The sequence below is a fragment of the Zea mays genome, chromosome 4 (genome assembly GCF_902167145.1).
Source record: "Zea mays cultivar B73 chromosome 4, Zm-B73-REFERENCE-NAM-5.0, whole genome shotgun sequence".
Classification (NCBI taxonomy): domain Eukaryota; kingdom Viridiplantae; phylum Streptophyta; class Magnoliopsida; order Poales; family Poaceae; genus Zea; species Zea mays.
In genome coordinates this window covers 243,024,534-243,036,974 of record NC_050099.1, presented here as the reverse complement: position 1 = coordinate 243,036,974, position 12,441 = coordinate 243,024,534, and the positions used below count along the sequence as shown (strand labels likewise).

Below are 12,441 nucleotides of genomic sequence, written 5' to 3'. Positions count from 1 at the left end.
CTCTCTCAATCCCAAAGGGGAAGAACAAACACATGGAGAAAGGAGTTTAGGGTGCTCTTTTGGGCTGGTTTAGGCACTTCACACAAAGGATCTCAAAGTTATATTATATTGCAGATTACCACAAACAAAAACCTAGACACTAGACACCTAACTTGTTTGGATATCCACGTATCCATCTTAGTATATGTGTGTTGGACAGTTGGAGTGGTTTGGTGTCACATTTAGTTTAAATTTTATACCAAACCACTCCAACACATGTGGATTTAAGTGAATATATATATAGATCTACAAACGATCTAACCAAACATACATAATGTTAAACTGCTCAAACAAATCTAAAAAATGGTGTCAGCAGGAGCTGCAACGTCACAGTTTTTGCCCTTGAATCAGTGCGCTTTCAAGTTTGAACAGTGAACAGATTACCATCATATACATGCCCATTCAATTCCTCTCGCGTCGAATGAACGACAGAGATTACGACGCATGTCCAGTACACCGACTGAGATGACCAACCAGCCAGCTGCACCTGTACTCACACTCACACTCACTGGGCATGGCCGAGGATCGTGAAGTGTGGGTCGAACTGCGGCAGCTCGTCCTCGTCGCCGTCGCCGTCGAGGTCAATGCCGCCGTCAGGCAGCACCACCCCGACGCCCTCGGGCCTGCACGTCCTGTCCGTGGCCGGGTTGCACCCGTACGCGGAGCCGCCGGGCGTGGCGGCGTCCGCGGACCTGACGAGCAGCACGCAGGCGAGCGCCAGCGCCATGGCGAGCAGGCGTGCGCGCGGCGGGGACGTCGTCATGGAGATCGATCGATTGCCAGACAGACACACAAACACAAAGGGTAAGCTTTTTCGGGAAGGTGGAGTGGAGGCCGACGCGATCGCTAGACGCTAGCACGGAACCGGAAGTCCCTTTTGTGGATTTCGGCGAGGCGAAGGCGAAGGCGAAGGCGGTGCGCGGCGCTATGCTCTAAAAAGCAAGCGGCGGTGGAGGAGTGGCGGCGCCCGTGCCTCGGCGGTCCCATGGCGACGACCGGGCGTCACGGAGGCGCCTCTCGCGACCAACCACCACCTGCCCTGACGTACGTTACTATAGTTAGCAATGTGCCTATTTTTGGGACAGTGAACCTGGCGCGCATCAGGTATGGCATGCGATTCCTGGTTGTTCATCTTCAGAGACATTATCGTATCTTCATCAGTTTCTGAACTTTCATGAGCGCAAGCTACACAAAGGATAGATGTTGGAACAGACACAAGAGTAGGGTTTCAAACACCATGGACACAAGAAGAGCTCAGGGAACGAGAAGGGATCGGAGGACGCTACATTTGCGAACGTTAGTTGTGCAATTGCAGCTGTAACCATTGGACACTGAAGTGGAAACGAACGCGGCCAAAACGCAAATATACGGTTTGGATTGCGTCTTACGGGGGGGCCTCAAAAAGAACTCGAATTTGACGGGTCTGTGCTGTGCATCATCTGGACGCTGTGAAATTGAACTGTGGACTGCATGCGTTCCTTTTGTTTCACAGGATGCCGTCGACCTCCCAGTTGTCGTTGTCCTCGTCCCGAGCCTTGGAGGTCGCGTCGGCGTCTTCTTCTGGGAACCTCGGCTCGTCCATCATACGCCTGCAGAGTTTCCAACGCAAACAGTATGTATGCGAGTTAGAATGTAGTTCTGATGGAGAAGCTGCTGAAACGCTCTCGAAAAACATAAAATTCCCAGAGTTAGGAAGGTCATTCGAGCTGAACTTTCATGTGTGGCTCAAACTATCCGATCCGTTTCTCTAAGATAAACTATTCTTTATCAAGGTCCATGGAAGAACACTAGAGGGACACAAGGGAGCTGAGCTGATAAGGATAGTTGCTAGAACGACGAGAGAAGCGTGAACCATTCCTTGCAAGGAAAATCACCGTCAAAAGCTAGACGGTACAGAAGAGTCCGTAGAAACAGCACCGGGGTGTTTTTTGGCTTATTTCTAGCTTTCTAGAAGGTGTTGTGGACAGTCAAACGTCCATCTTTTCCGTCTGTTTTTATAAGAATCGTTTTGGTGAAAACAATTCAAAATCAAAAAATAATCAAAAAATAGGGGACACAGAACTGTAGATGACACGGAGACATTGTTTATAGAGTAGAGTTTGAAATAGAAGTGATAGAAAATCTGCTGAAGATAGTCTAAACCCTGTGAACTCTTCACGTAATACCCATGATATTCAGAATCTTCTGGTGGCTAGATTCTCTCCACATCCATATTCAGAAAAAGACGAAACAAGCAGACCCCTAGTCCGCTAGAGCTTGGTTAGCGGGCGCTGACATAGGAATTAAACTCGTTGGGTGGAGGTGTTAATGTTAGGAGTTGCAAAATGAAGAAGAGGCACATCATCAGGTGTTACAAAGGAGTTCCATCTGATTTTGCTGACCTGAGTGTTGGTAGTGAGAATTTAAGTATACATAGGTTTTGTATAGGGTCTGTCAATTACTACGTAACCCGGTCGTGAAATTGAAAACGCTCAACAAACTGATAACATATCACGGGAAAGAAACAGCTTGAGGCAGGATACTTGAGTTCCAATATCTATTGTAGTTTGTTAGTTAGTGTTTTTTTCAGTTTTATTTAATAGATTTCATCAGCTTTTAGAGAACTGATAGACAGTTTGGCTTCCGCAAACAAGTAGGCATCCTGAACAGGAGTAGAACGATTGGTCTATGCAGCATGAGGGGAAGCACATACCTGCGACGGTTGCGGCGTCCGGCCTCGCGCGCCTTGCGCTTCTTCTCGTCTGTCTTGCTCTCGTACCTCCGGCGGCGCTTGATCTCCTGCAGCACGCCGGCGCGCATCACCTCCCGCCGGAACCTGCGAAAGATGGACTCCTCCCCCTCGTTCTCGTCCACCAGGATCTGCACATTGAACCCCTTGGCCGCCACCACCGCCGTCGGCGCCCGGCGCGCCACGTGCACCACGGACGGCGGCGAGCTCTTCCCCGAGAACGGAGCGAGCGGTAGCTGCAGCAGCGTGCTCAGCAGGGAGCTCGTTGCGGGGGCGGCCATGGCTGCTGGCCTGCTGCGAGTTCGTGGGTCTCGGTTCTGCGTTCTTGGATAGGATGAGGCTGAGGAAGGAGTACAGAGGGAGACGATGGACAGTGAAGGCTGCGGCTTATCCTCTTTATTCGTGGATTTTGGAGGGAACCACAGTTAGACTTGAGCATAGCCACCCGACACCCGACTCAATTAATGTAACGGATACGGTCACAGTTTTTTATTCGCAAAGCACGAGTCATGATTTTTTATCTAATCTGAAAAAAAAACCGACCCAACCAAAAAAAAAAAACTCCACCCAACACATCTAATAGAGAAGCATGAGCCAACACAACCTGATCCGACACTAGTCACAGGTCAGACGATACGACAATACAGGCAGTGCAAAACGATCGACGATATGACCTTGACCTGATCTGACAATAGCACAGGTCGTGCCAAGTAGGGCTAGAAAAAAAAACTCAGAGTAGGCTCGCTTAGGCTTGGCTCGGAGAGACTTACGAGCTTGCCCGAGCCGAGCCTACTTTATGGCTCACTCAAACTTCGAGTCCGAGCCGACTCAAGAGCCGACCTGATGATGTAGTGCTATGTTGTGACACTATTATATTACTATGTTATGTTATTTATTTTCTTAATTTTTTGGACACTAATGATATATAGTTTAAAATATGTTGTTGAATATGTTTACATATTTTTTTATTTTATATATAATTAAAATATATAATTTATGCTCTAAATTGGATTTAGTTAGGTGACTCGCGAGCATAAATGAGCCTAAGCCAAACCTGACTTCCGAGCTAGCAATGCGAACGAGCTGAGCCATGTCAAACAATACATGACTCGACCTTAACTGCCATGTCAAATAATCCATGACTCGAACTTAACCCGATCCGATATTTGAACATGTGTAACTACCGTTAACAACTTAGCTATGTTTCTTTTTTTATTTTCGTGTCTTCTTTTTTTTCATTCTGTCTCTTCTAGCATCTTACTTTTCTATATGTCTGGCCATTATTTCAGTATTTTAAATTTTTCTATCTGGTTGTTGGGGGGGTCTCTGGACGAAGGTCTATGGTTAGACATGTCCTTATGATCAGAGCATCAAACAAAGACGACATGTTCTTATGATAAGAGCGTCAAACAAAGCCGAAAGTCATCGAGCCAGAAGGGGGCTTCGGACCGCTGATGATACCAAAGCACGAACAGAACCAAAGCAGAGGAAAAGAGAAGCTTCGGCGTTTTCAAGAGAAGCTTCGAAGAGGAAGGCGATGTTTGAGCCGTTCAGCCGAAGACTTTTTTTTGAAGAATCAGTAGGGGATGCCCCTGCTGAGAAATTTATTAAGTAAGCGAAACGAAAACGTTAAGACAGGATCTTTTTACAAACGTTAATAAGTAATGAAAAGGGAACACTACTCCTATGTCTGCCACAGGCTCAGCCAATTCGGGATAGAGGTGTCAAATTTCCCCCGTGCTCTGTGCATGATCAATCGTAGTTCTTTGCTGAATTCCTGCGTACAGCGGTGCACCGAAGGATCCTTGCTTGAAAACAACCACTCGTTTCGGCTTTTCCAGATGCTCCAAGTCATGAGAATAATAATCTCCATAGAGAAGGGGACGTTAAGCTGGTGGTTAAGGTTCGCAGCTGCCACCTCAGGGTTAGAGATTCTGGGCGGAGTTATGCCAATTGAGCTCCAGCAGGCTTTCGCGAAATTGCATCTAAGAAACAGGTGATAGAGAGTCTCCTCTCTTTGCCAGAGACAGTTTTCACAAGAGTAGGAATCCAGTTCCATGTTTCTTCTTCTCAGCATATCTCTGGTGTTTAGCCTATTCTTGAGCCACAGCCAATAGAAGACTCTATGTTTAGGCTGACATTTGCTTTTCCATAAAAGTCTGTAGATAGGGTGAATCTGCGTCTGTCCCATAAAAAATCTGTAAGCTTTTTTAGAAGAGAATTTGTCAGATCCCCATATGTATCTCCAGCGATCATGGGCGTCACTGAGGACAATTTGCTCCCAAGGCCCCTTCAGCACCAGAAATTGATCATACGCTTGTTCAGAGATAGGCAAATGAAAGAAACCATCAAACTGCTCCTGCTCCTTGGCCTCTTTCACAGTCAGTTTTGTGTTTTTGGCAAAGGAGAAAAGCTCAGGAAAATTCTGCCTCGGGATGCTCTGACTCCACTGATCATCCCAGAACGAAATTGAGCCTCCATTGCCAATAATAGGGATAGCCAGCCCCTTGAAGTTGGGAAGAAGTTTGATCATGCTCTTCCACCAGAAGGAGCCAACGTTTCTATGACCAGGGAGACCCCGGGATAAATAATATTTATTCCATATGAGATGCACCCAAGGTAAGTCACTGTGATTGAAGAATTTATGAAGGAATTTGATTAGAAGAGCCTCGTTCTGAGTTTCCAAGCGAAGAACCCCCAACCCACCATTCACTTTCCTCTGCGTAACCGCATTCCAAGCAATCAGTGGTGGCTTTTTAGAATTGATGTCATTCCCTCTCCACAGACAGTGTTTTCTATACCTGTCAATTTCCTTAATGATGGTTTTAGGAATCTTGAGCGTGCACATGAAGAACGTCGGTAAGGCTGAGAAGACTGAATTTACCAATTCCAGGCGCCCGGCCTGAGACAGGAAGTTTGAGGAGCAGGACAACCTTTTCTGAATCCTTTGAATAAGAGGCAAATAGTGTTCCTTTCTGGGCCTCGCAAGACCCAGAGGCAAGCCAAGATAGGTGAAAGGCATCTCTCCAATCTGACAATTGAAGGTACGGGACAAGATCGCCATTTTTCCAGGGGGCACGTTAATAGGGTACATATTTGATTTATTATAGTTAACCTTCAGGCCAGTAGAAGAAGCAAAAGAGTTGAGGATTGCCTTGAGGAAGAAAAGCTGTTTAGGGCATGCCTCCAAAATCAAAAGAGTGTCGTCTGCATACTGAACAATCGGGAAATCCTGATCACCAATATCCGGTAAAGGGAGCTTAAGAAGATTTCGCAGCCTAGCTTTATTTATGATGCTCTGAAGAAGGTCAGCTGCCAGGACAAACAGCAGAGGCGAGAGGGGATCACCCTGTCTAACACCTCTCTTGCAATGAAAGGGCTTACCAGGAACACCATTGAGTAACACCGAAGACGTGCCGGAGAGAAGAATGCTCCGAATCCAGTTGGTCCACCTAGGACCGAAACCTTTGTGGATCAGAACCTGGATAATCAGTTCATGCTCCACAGTGTCAAACGCTTTTTCAAAGTCCAGCTTGAGCACAATGATCTCTTTTTTTAGGAGTGGCATAAGTGAATGTATTCAAAGGCCCATGCCAAGCAGTCTTGAATAGACCTCCCTTTGATGAAGCCATACTGGTTCTTGTGAATTAGCCGAGGCATGAACGGTTGTAGACGGTTTGCCAACAGCTTCGTTAAGATTTTCATACTATTATTTAGAAGTGAAATTGGCCTGTAATCCCCCACCTTCTGAGGATTCACCATCTTCGGAATCAAGACAATGAAAGACCCATTGATACTTCTAAGGCAGACCTCACCATGATGGAATTTATCACAAAGGTCATAGAAATCCGGGGCAATGATATGCCAGGACTTCTTGATAAAATTTGTATTGAAGCCATCGAGACCCGGAGATTTATCCGAAGGTAAAAGTTTTATAATGCTATCAATCTCCAATTTAGTAAATGGTGATTCTAACTCGTGAAGTTGCACATCACTGGTTAAAAGTTCTGACAGGTCAAAACCAATGCCTGAAAAGTCAGACGATCCCAGTCTGCACTTGAAAGCATCCCAAAGAAGACCAGATTTAAGTTCATGCTCAAGTAAAGTGATCCCATTGTCGTCAGTCAATGTAGCAATTGAATTATTCCTGTGTCTAATGGTGGCATGGGCATGGAAGAAGCGAGAACAGATGTCTCCATCAGAAATGATAGAGGACGAGGCCCGGTCTTCCGTGAGGTACGATAACTTGATTGGGTGGAGATCTCGACGTTGATGATCCAAGGCTCCGAACGAACGGCTCCTCGCAATCACTACACCACTGCTCCGTTGGTTATCACCCGTGACACACGAGTGACCTCGCCACGAAGGCTTATCCCTGCAAGCGCAATCAAGAACACAAGCAAGAACAGGAAGAACGCAATCAAAACTGCATTGATCACGAGGTGGGGTCTCACAAACCGATGAACGGCGATACTGTTCGATGACAGATATGATCTAAGCAAAACTCAAACCCTAATGTGGTGGTGGCTGCTGGTAAAATAGAGGTTAGGGGCGTGCACAACCCCTGGTCGCACCCCTAATGGGCTCCAACACGATACACGGCCCAACAGCCCAACAAACGGTGTCGCAGCACCAAAACAGAATCTGAACTCTGACTTGTTTCGACGATTTCCGTTGACTCCGGATGAATTTTAAGGTGGTTCCAGTTGGGTTGGAAAGCTTATCGCCTTAGCTTTCCATCCATATAAAGCCCAACCTAATCGGAGTTCGGATGCATCCTGGGCGTTCATTTTAGTGCAGACTGGTCCTGGACTTCGAGGTGGAGACGTAGTTGAGTCGGACTTGGCTTTCTCTTGTTGTGAACGTCCTAGCTTCTCCTCCTTGATATGTTGGCCTCTCCCAAGTCCTTGTTGGTCCTCTCCAAGGTTCCTAATCATCAAAACATCCATGGCACCAAGCGTAAGCTCTAAAACACAATTGATTAGGTTAGAACGAACCTGGAGATTTAGCTGTCATGCACGTGCTCGTATTGTCGGTCCATGCATTATTTGTATGGGAGAGATGTCCTCATCATCCTCCCCCACTTGAATTGGAGTCGTTCTCGACTCAGGCGGTGGCCAAGGGGGTGGCCGAGCTGCCGAGCTTATCTCCTTAGGATGTACAAGTCCTTTAGGCCCAAAAACAGGCGTCGTTAATTTCTGGCAGATTCTGGACGTCATCTTGTTATGACGATTCCCATCAGCTCCGTGTATATTTTGACGTGAAACCAGATGGGTTGGAAAGCTTATCTTCTTAGCTTTCCAACGATATCTAGAACGTCGAAAACGGAGTCCGTATGTGGTCTGGGCGTCCGTTTTCGTGAGGACCACTCCTGCAGTCCTAACCGGATTCGCGAATAAACTGGACTTCAACTCCCCTTAAGCTTGGGACTCTATGATTGATTGGGCCTTGACTATATAGTTGACATCCATGTATTCATCAAGAAACCCACCTAATAGCCGCACACTGCTTCTAGTAGATTTTCTGAATGTTAAGCAATTCGGCCACCTTTTGTTGCAGAATATCTCTGAAATTCCATTCCTCAATAGATAGATCTCGATGCTCTTCCATGATGTCAATAAGCTCAATAAGCAGCTTGATGTTCTTCACCGTTTTATCAATTTTTGGCAACGAACTCTACCAATCTTTCAGAACTTTCCTTACAAACTTGAACTTGGCAGTCAGGTTCTTAGCTTTGTCGGGGATGCTAGGAAGTCCATTCCATGTAGCTTGGAAAAGATTCATGAAACCATCCAATTCAAGCCAGAAGTTTTCAAACCGGAATAACTTAGGTTTAGGAATTCAAGACTTAAATGAAACCAAACAAGGAACATGATCGGAAATGTCTCGCGGGCATAGTCTTAGCATGGGAGTCCGGGTATATGATCGACCATTCTTGGGAGATGAAAAACCAATCCAGCCTCTGAAGAAGAGGTTCCCGCTATCTGTTCGACCATGTGAATGTTAGCCCGTGCAGGGGAATTTCAATCAAGTCTAAGTTGCTAATTGTTTCATTGAACTTCAACATAAGGTTAGTATCACCCCCAATCCTATTCTTGTCCTGTGGCCGACGGATTAAGTTGAAATCACCAACAAGAAGCCAGAGTTTGTCAGAAGGCATTGTAAAATTATGCAGCCAATTTAGGAAATCAATTTTGCCATGGTGGGTACAAGGAGCATAAAGATTTGTAATGATCCAAGAACAAGCCGACAAATTTGAGGTGAATTCCACCGGCTGGGCATAATTGTTTTGAAAGATAACATTCCCGGAAAGCCTTGAGCTCTTCCAAATGATAACAGATCCTCCCGAATTCCCGGTCGCGGGTACAAAAGCAAAAGAGTCAAAGTGAGCAGGGCAAAAGTTTTTAAGGTAAGCCGAGTCAAAAAAAAACTCCTTTTTGTTTCTTGCAAACAAATAACCTCGCAATCAGCATCCCGAATAGCACAGCGAATAGCATTCCACTTCACGGTGGAGTTAATCCCTCTAACGTTGTGGCTCAACACAGACCACTCCCGGAAGTTAACAGAATTGGGATTACTCATTGAGTAAATAAGAAGTTTTTGAGGCAGAGCAATACCCAGACCAGTGGGTAAAGCCAGATTCAGTCCACAAGCAAAATATTAACAGAACATTAAAACAAGCACGCACAAGTGCTAACCAAGTATCCAGAAGACCTGCATGAGTCAAAAGTAAAACCAATCCCACCCAAAAGTTTATGGGGCCCACTCCAGAGCCTAGATCTCCCGCCGTCCGCTTATTGTTTGTCTTGCTTATCTTCATCGGATGAATCATCAGTCCTGCCATCCTCCAGATCCTTCCTGTCAACCCTCCGCTGACCAACAGGTCCCACAGCTGATTTCTTTTGCTTTAGTCTCTGCTCAGAAAGGTCATCCTCAGACAGGTTACAAAACCTGGAGCCCAGATTCCGCAGCACCTTGGAGGATAGCGGGGGGGGCCATCGAAGTTATGTTGGCACATGAGGCAGTTCCTTTTTGGGCAGGCCCCCTGTCGGTGTTTTGGGTCCGACCGCACACCCGGGGTTGCCCCTCAAGATGTTTTTAGGAGTAGGACGGTGTCGACAACTGTAGCAAAATGGTTCGTGCCGATCGCACGAGGGACAATGGACAAGATTTGCAGGTTCGGGCCGCTTAGAAGTGCGTAACACCCTACGTCCTGGTGAGTATATGAGCGTGGTTACAAGAGGACTTTCTGGATTGAGGGCGCAGAGAGTTTACGTGGGTGGCTAAGTAAAATAGGGTCGATCGTTCTGAAGGGGTGCCCCCTAGGCCTTATATACTCGACCGTGGGGCAGTACATGTGGATATGATAACAACAAGTAGCTAAAAGATAGTGAACTTCCTGAGTTTATCCCTACGTAACCCTCGCCGACTTATCCTCGCATGGCTCCGCTGCATGGGGGCTTCAGCGCGGGAAAGTCGGGTCTCTGTTGCGATTTATTCGTTCGACGTTGTGGGCCGTCCGGGTTTGCTCCAATCCAGTCTTACGTCTTCTCCGCTTCGTTGATTGTCTTTCCCTAGGCCCACGAAAGAATGACCTTACGATTTATTGGGCCTTTGGGCCTGTCGTGAGGTCTTTTATCTCTTTAGTGGACCCAGGGGATATCTATCCCCCACAAGCCCCCGATCTTTGGGTTGATTTAGAGGTAATCAACTCAAAGATCTAAGGTCCGAAAAATGACTTCCTGCTGTCTTCTCTTGCTCCGATCACTCGTTCGACCAAAGTTTAGTTTTGTGCTTGTGCCTTAGAGGTCGGCATTGTAGGATTCTGGACTTCATTGGGTGCACCGGAGGTGCACCCAATGGGTGTAGCCCCCGACCTTTGAGTAGATTTTAGAAGATAATCTACTCGAAGGTCTTCCCCAAAGATTATCTCCATTCGCGCTCCTGCATCTCGGTTGAGAATTGGTCTTTTCAATCTTGTCCCACGCCTTAGAAGTCGGCGCTATATCGGTTTAGAATGATAATCCATGGGGTGCACCGGAGGTGCACCCAATGGGTGTAGCCCCCGACCTTCAAATGGATTTTTTAAGGATAATCCATTCGAAGGTCTTCCTTTTGAAAGAATTTGCATGAAGTTATTCGCATTATGCTTTGGAGGTCAGCATTGTGTCATCAAAATTTTGCTGCAGAGGTCAGCATATATTTTGTCTTTAGCAGCCGAGTTTGCAATCCGTCCATATCTTGCTAGGTAATGCAATTTATTTGCTTCTGCAACTTGATTGGACGTTTGATGGACGTTCTGTGTCTAGTCCTCACATCGCTTCTGTCGGTCATATCTTGTACTTTGCTGGCTATATTTGGCCTTCCTCTGATCCTTACTGATATCTCATTTTTGTCTTGAGGTATTTACTGCATGCCCTGCACGGATGTGACCGTTTTGAAAAATATACTGATAATTCCTGGGCGTCCCCCCCCAATGGGTGTGGGCAAGGGACGGCTTGGTACGCTGAGTGTTTTAGCCGGCTACTTCTGAGTAGTAATGTGATGTGACGGCGAGTGTAATCATATCCTTTGCACTGTTGACTGGAGTCCCAATGGGTGTAGAGTTGCATGAAACGGCGTCAGCCGCCTGATGTGTCTTCAGACGGGTGGAAGTGCTTATTGAATGCTTTGCGACTGTTCAGTGACCGCGGTTGGAGGTGAGCGGTTGCCTTCTCCCTTTATAAATAACGTCGTTGTCCCTCTGGTTTTTTCACATCTCCTCGCTGTTCTTTTATTGCTTCCTTCTCTTCTCTCCCAGCTGCTTCCGCCATGGGCAAGAGCAACAAGCGCAAGCGCGAACCGACTCCTCTATCAGAGGATTTCGGTGACTCGGAATACTCGGAGGAGGAGTTCTCCTCCGAGTCCGAGGGGTCTCCGGCTCCCGTCTCTCCCCCGGCGTCGTCTGATGATTCAGACGACTCCCAGGGGATTGCCGCGGAGGTCTGGACGTACATCCGGGCTGTCGAGCGATCCGGGCTCGAGGGCTCGGATGAGTCTGAGTTCTCCTCGGACGAGGAGGACTCGGACGGCGGCGAGGACGAAGATGACGATGACGACGACGGCGACGACGACGATGGTGGCGACGGCGACGGTGACGGCAGCAACGGCGGCGGGGGCAGCGACGGCAAGGGCGGCACCAGAGGCGGCAGCAGCACGGGCAGCACCAGAGGCGGCGGCGGCAAGGGCAGCAGCAGCAAGGCCAGTGGCTAAACGCCACTGGTCTTTAGATATTAGTATAGTGTAGTTAGAATAAAGTAGCAGTAATGTAGAGTAGTATAGTGTAGTTTAGTAGTAGTAGTAATGTAGAGTAGAAGTAGGGAAGCACCAACTCACGAAGAGTTGGTTTGTAATTTCATTAACTTCCCCTTAATGAAGAACTGTCGTTGACCCCCCTTTTCGATGACTCGGTGTTGCTTTTTCTGAATGTTGAACTGTTTCTTTTGATATAGTAGAAACAACGCCGAGCGATGTGAAGGTTGACATCAGCGTTTTTAGAAGTAACACCAAACAATCGAACACAAGACCAGCGTTTTAGAGGCAACGCCGAATGATAGAAGGTCGGCGTCGGCATTTTAGAAGTAATGCCGAGCGACAGAATACGAGTTTGGCGTTTTAGAGGCAACGCCGAGTGT

The 12,441-nt window shown here is 47.1% G+C and overlaps 1 protein-coding gene across 1 annotated transcript; it reads right to left on the bottom strand.

Moving 5' to 3' along the window:
- Nucleotides 1–1,188: 1,188 nt before the first annotated feature.
- On the bottom strand, nucleotides 1,189–3,165 carry LOC100285469 (30S ribosomal protein S21, chloroplastic-like). The gene is made up of 2 exons (NM_001158362.2): nucleotides 2,732–3,165; nucleotides 1,189–1,628 (listed from the first exon to the last, which is right to left on the bottom strand). Exons 1-2 carry the CDS (start codon nucleotides 3,046–3,048, stop codon nucleotides 1,526–1,528), a joined length of 420 nt encoding a protein of 139 aa, NP_001151834.1. The 5' UTR covers nucleotides 3,049–3,165; the 3' UTR covers nucleotides 1,189–1,525.
- Nucleotides 3,166–12,441: the final 9,276 nt, after the last annotated feature.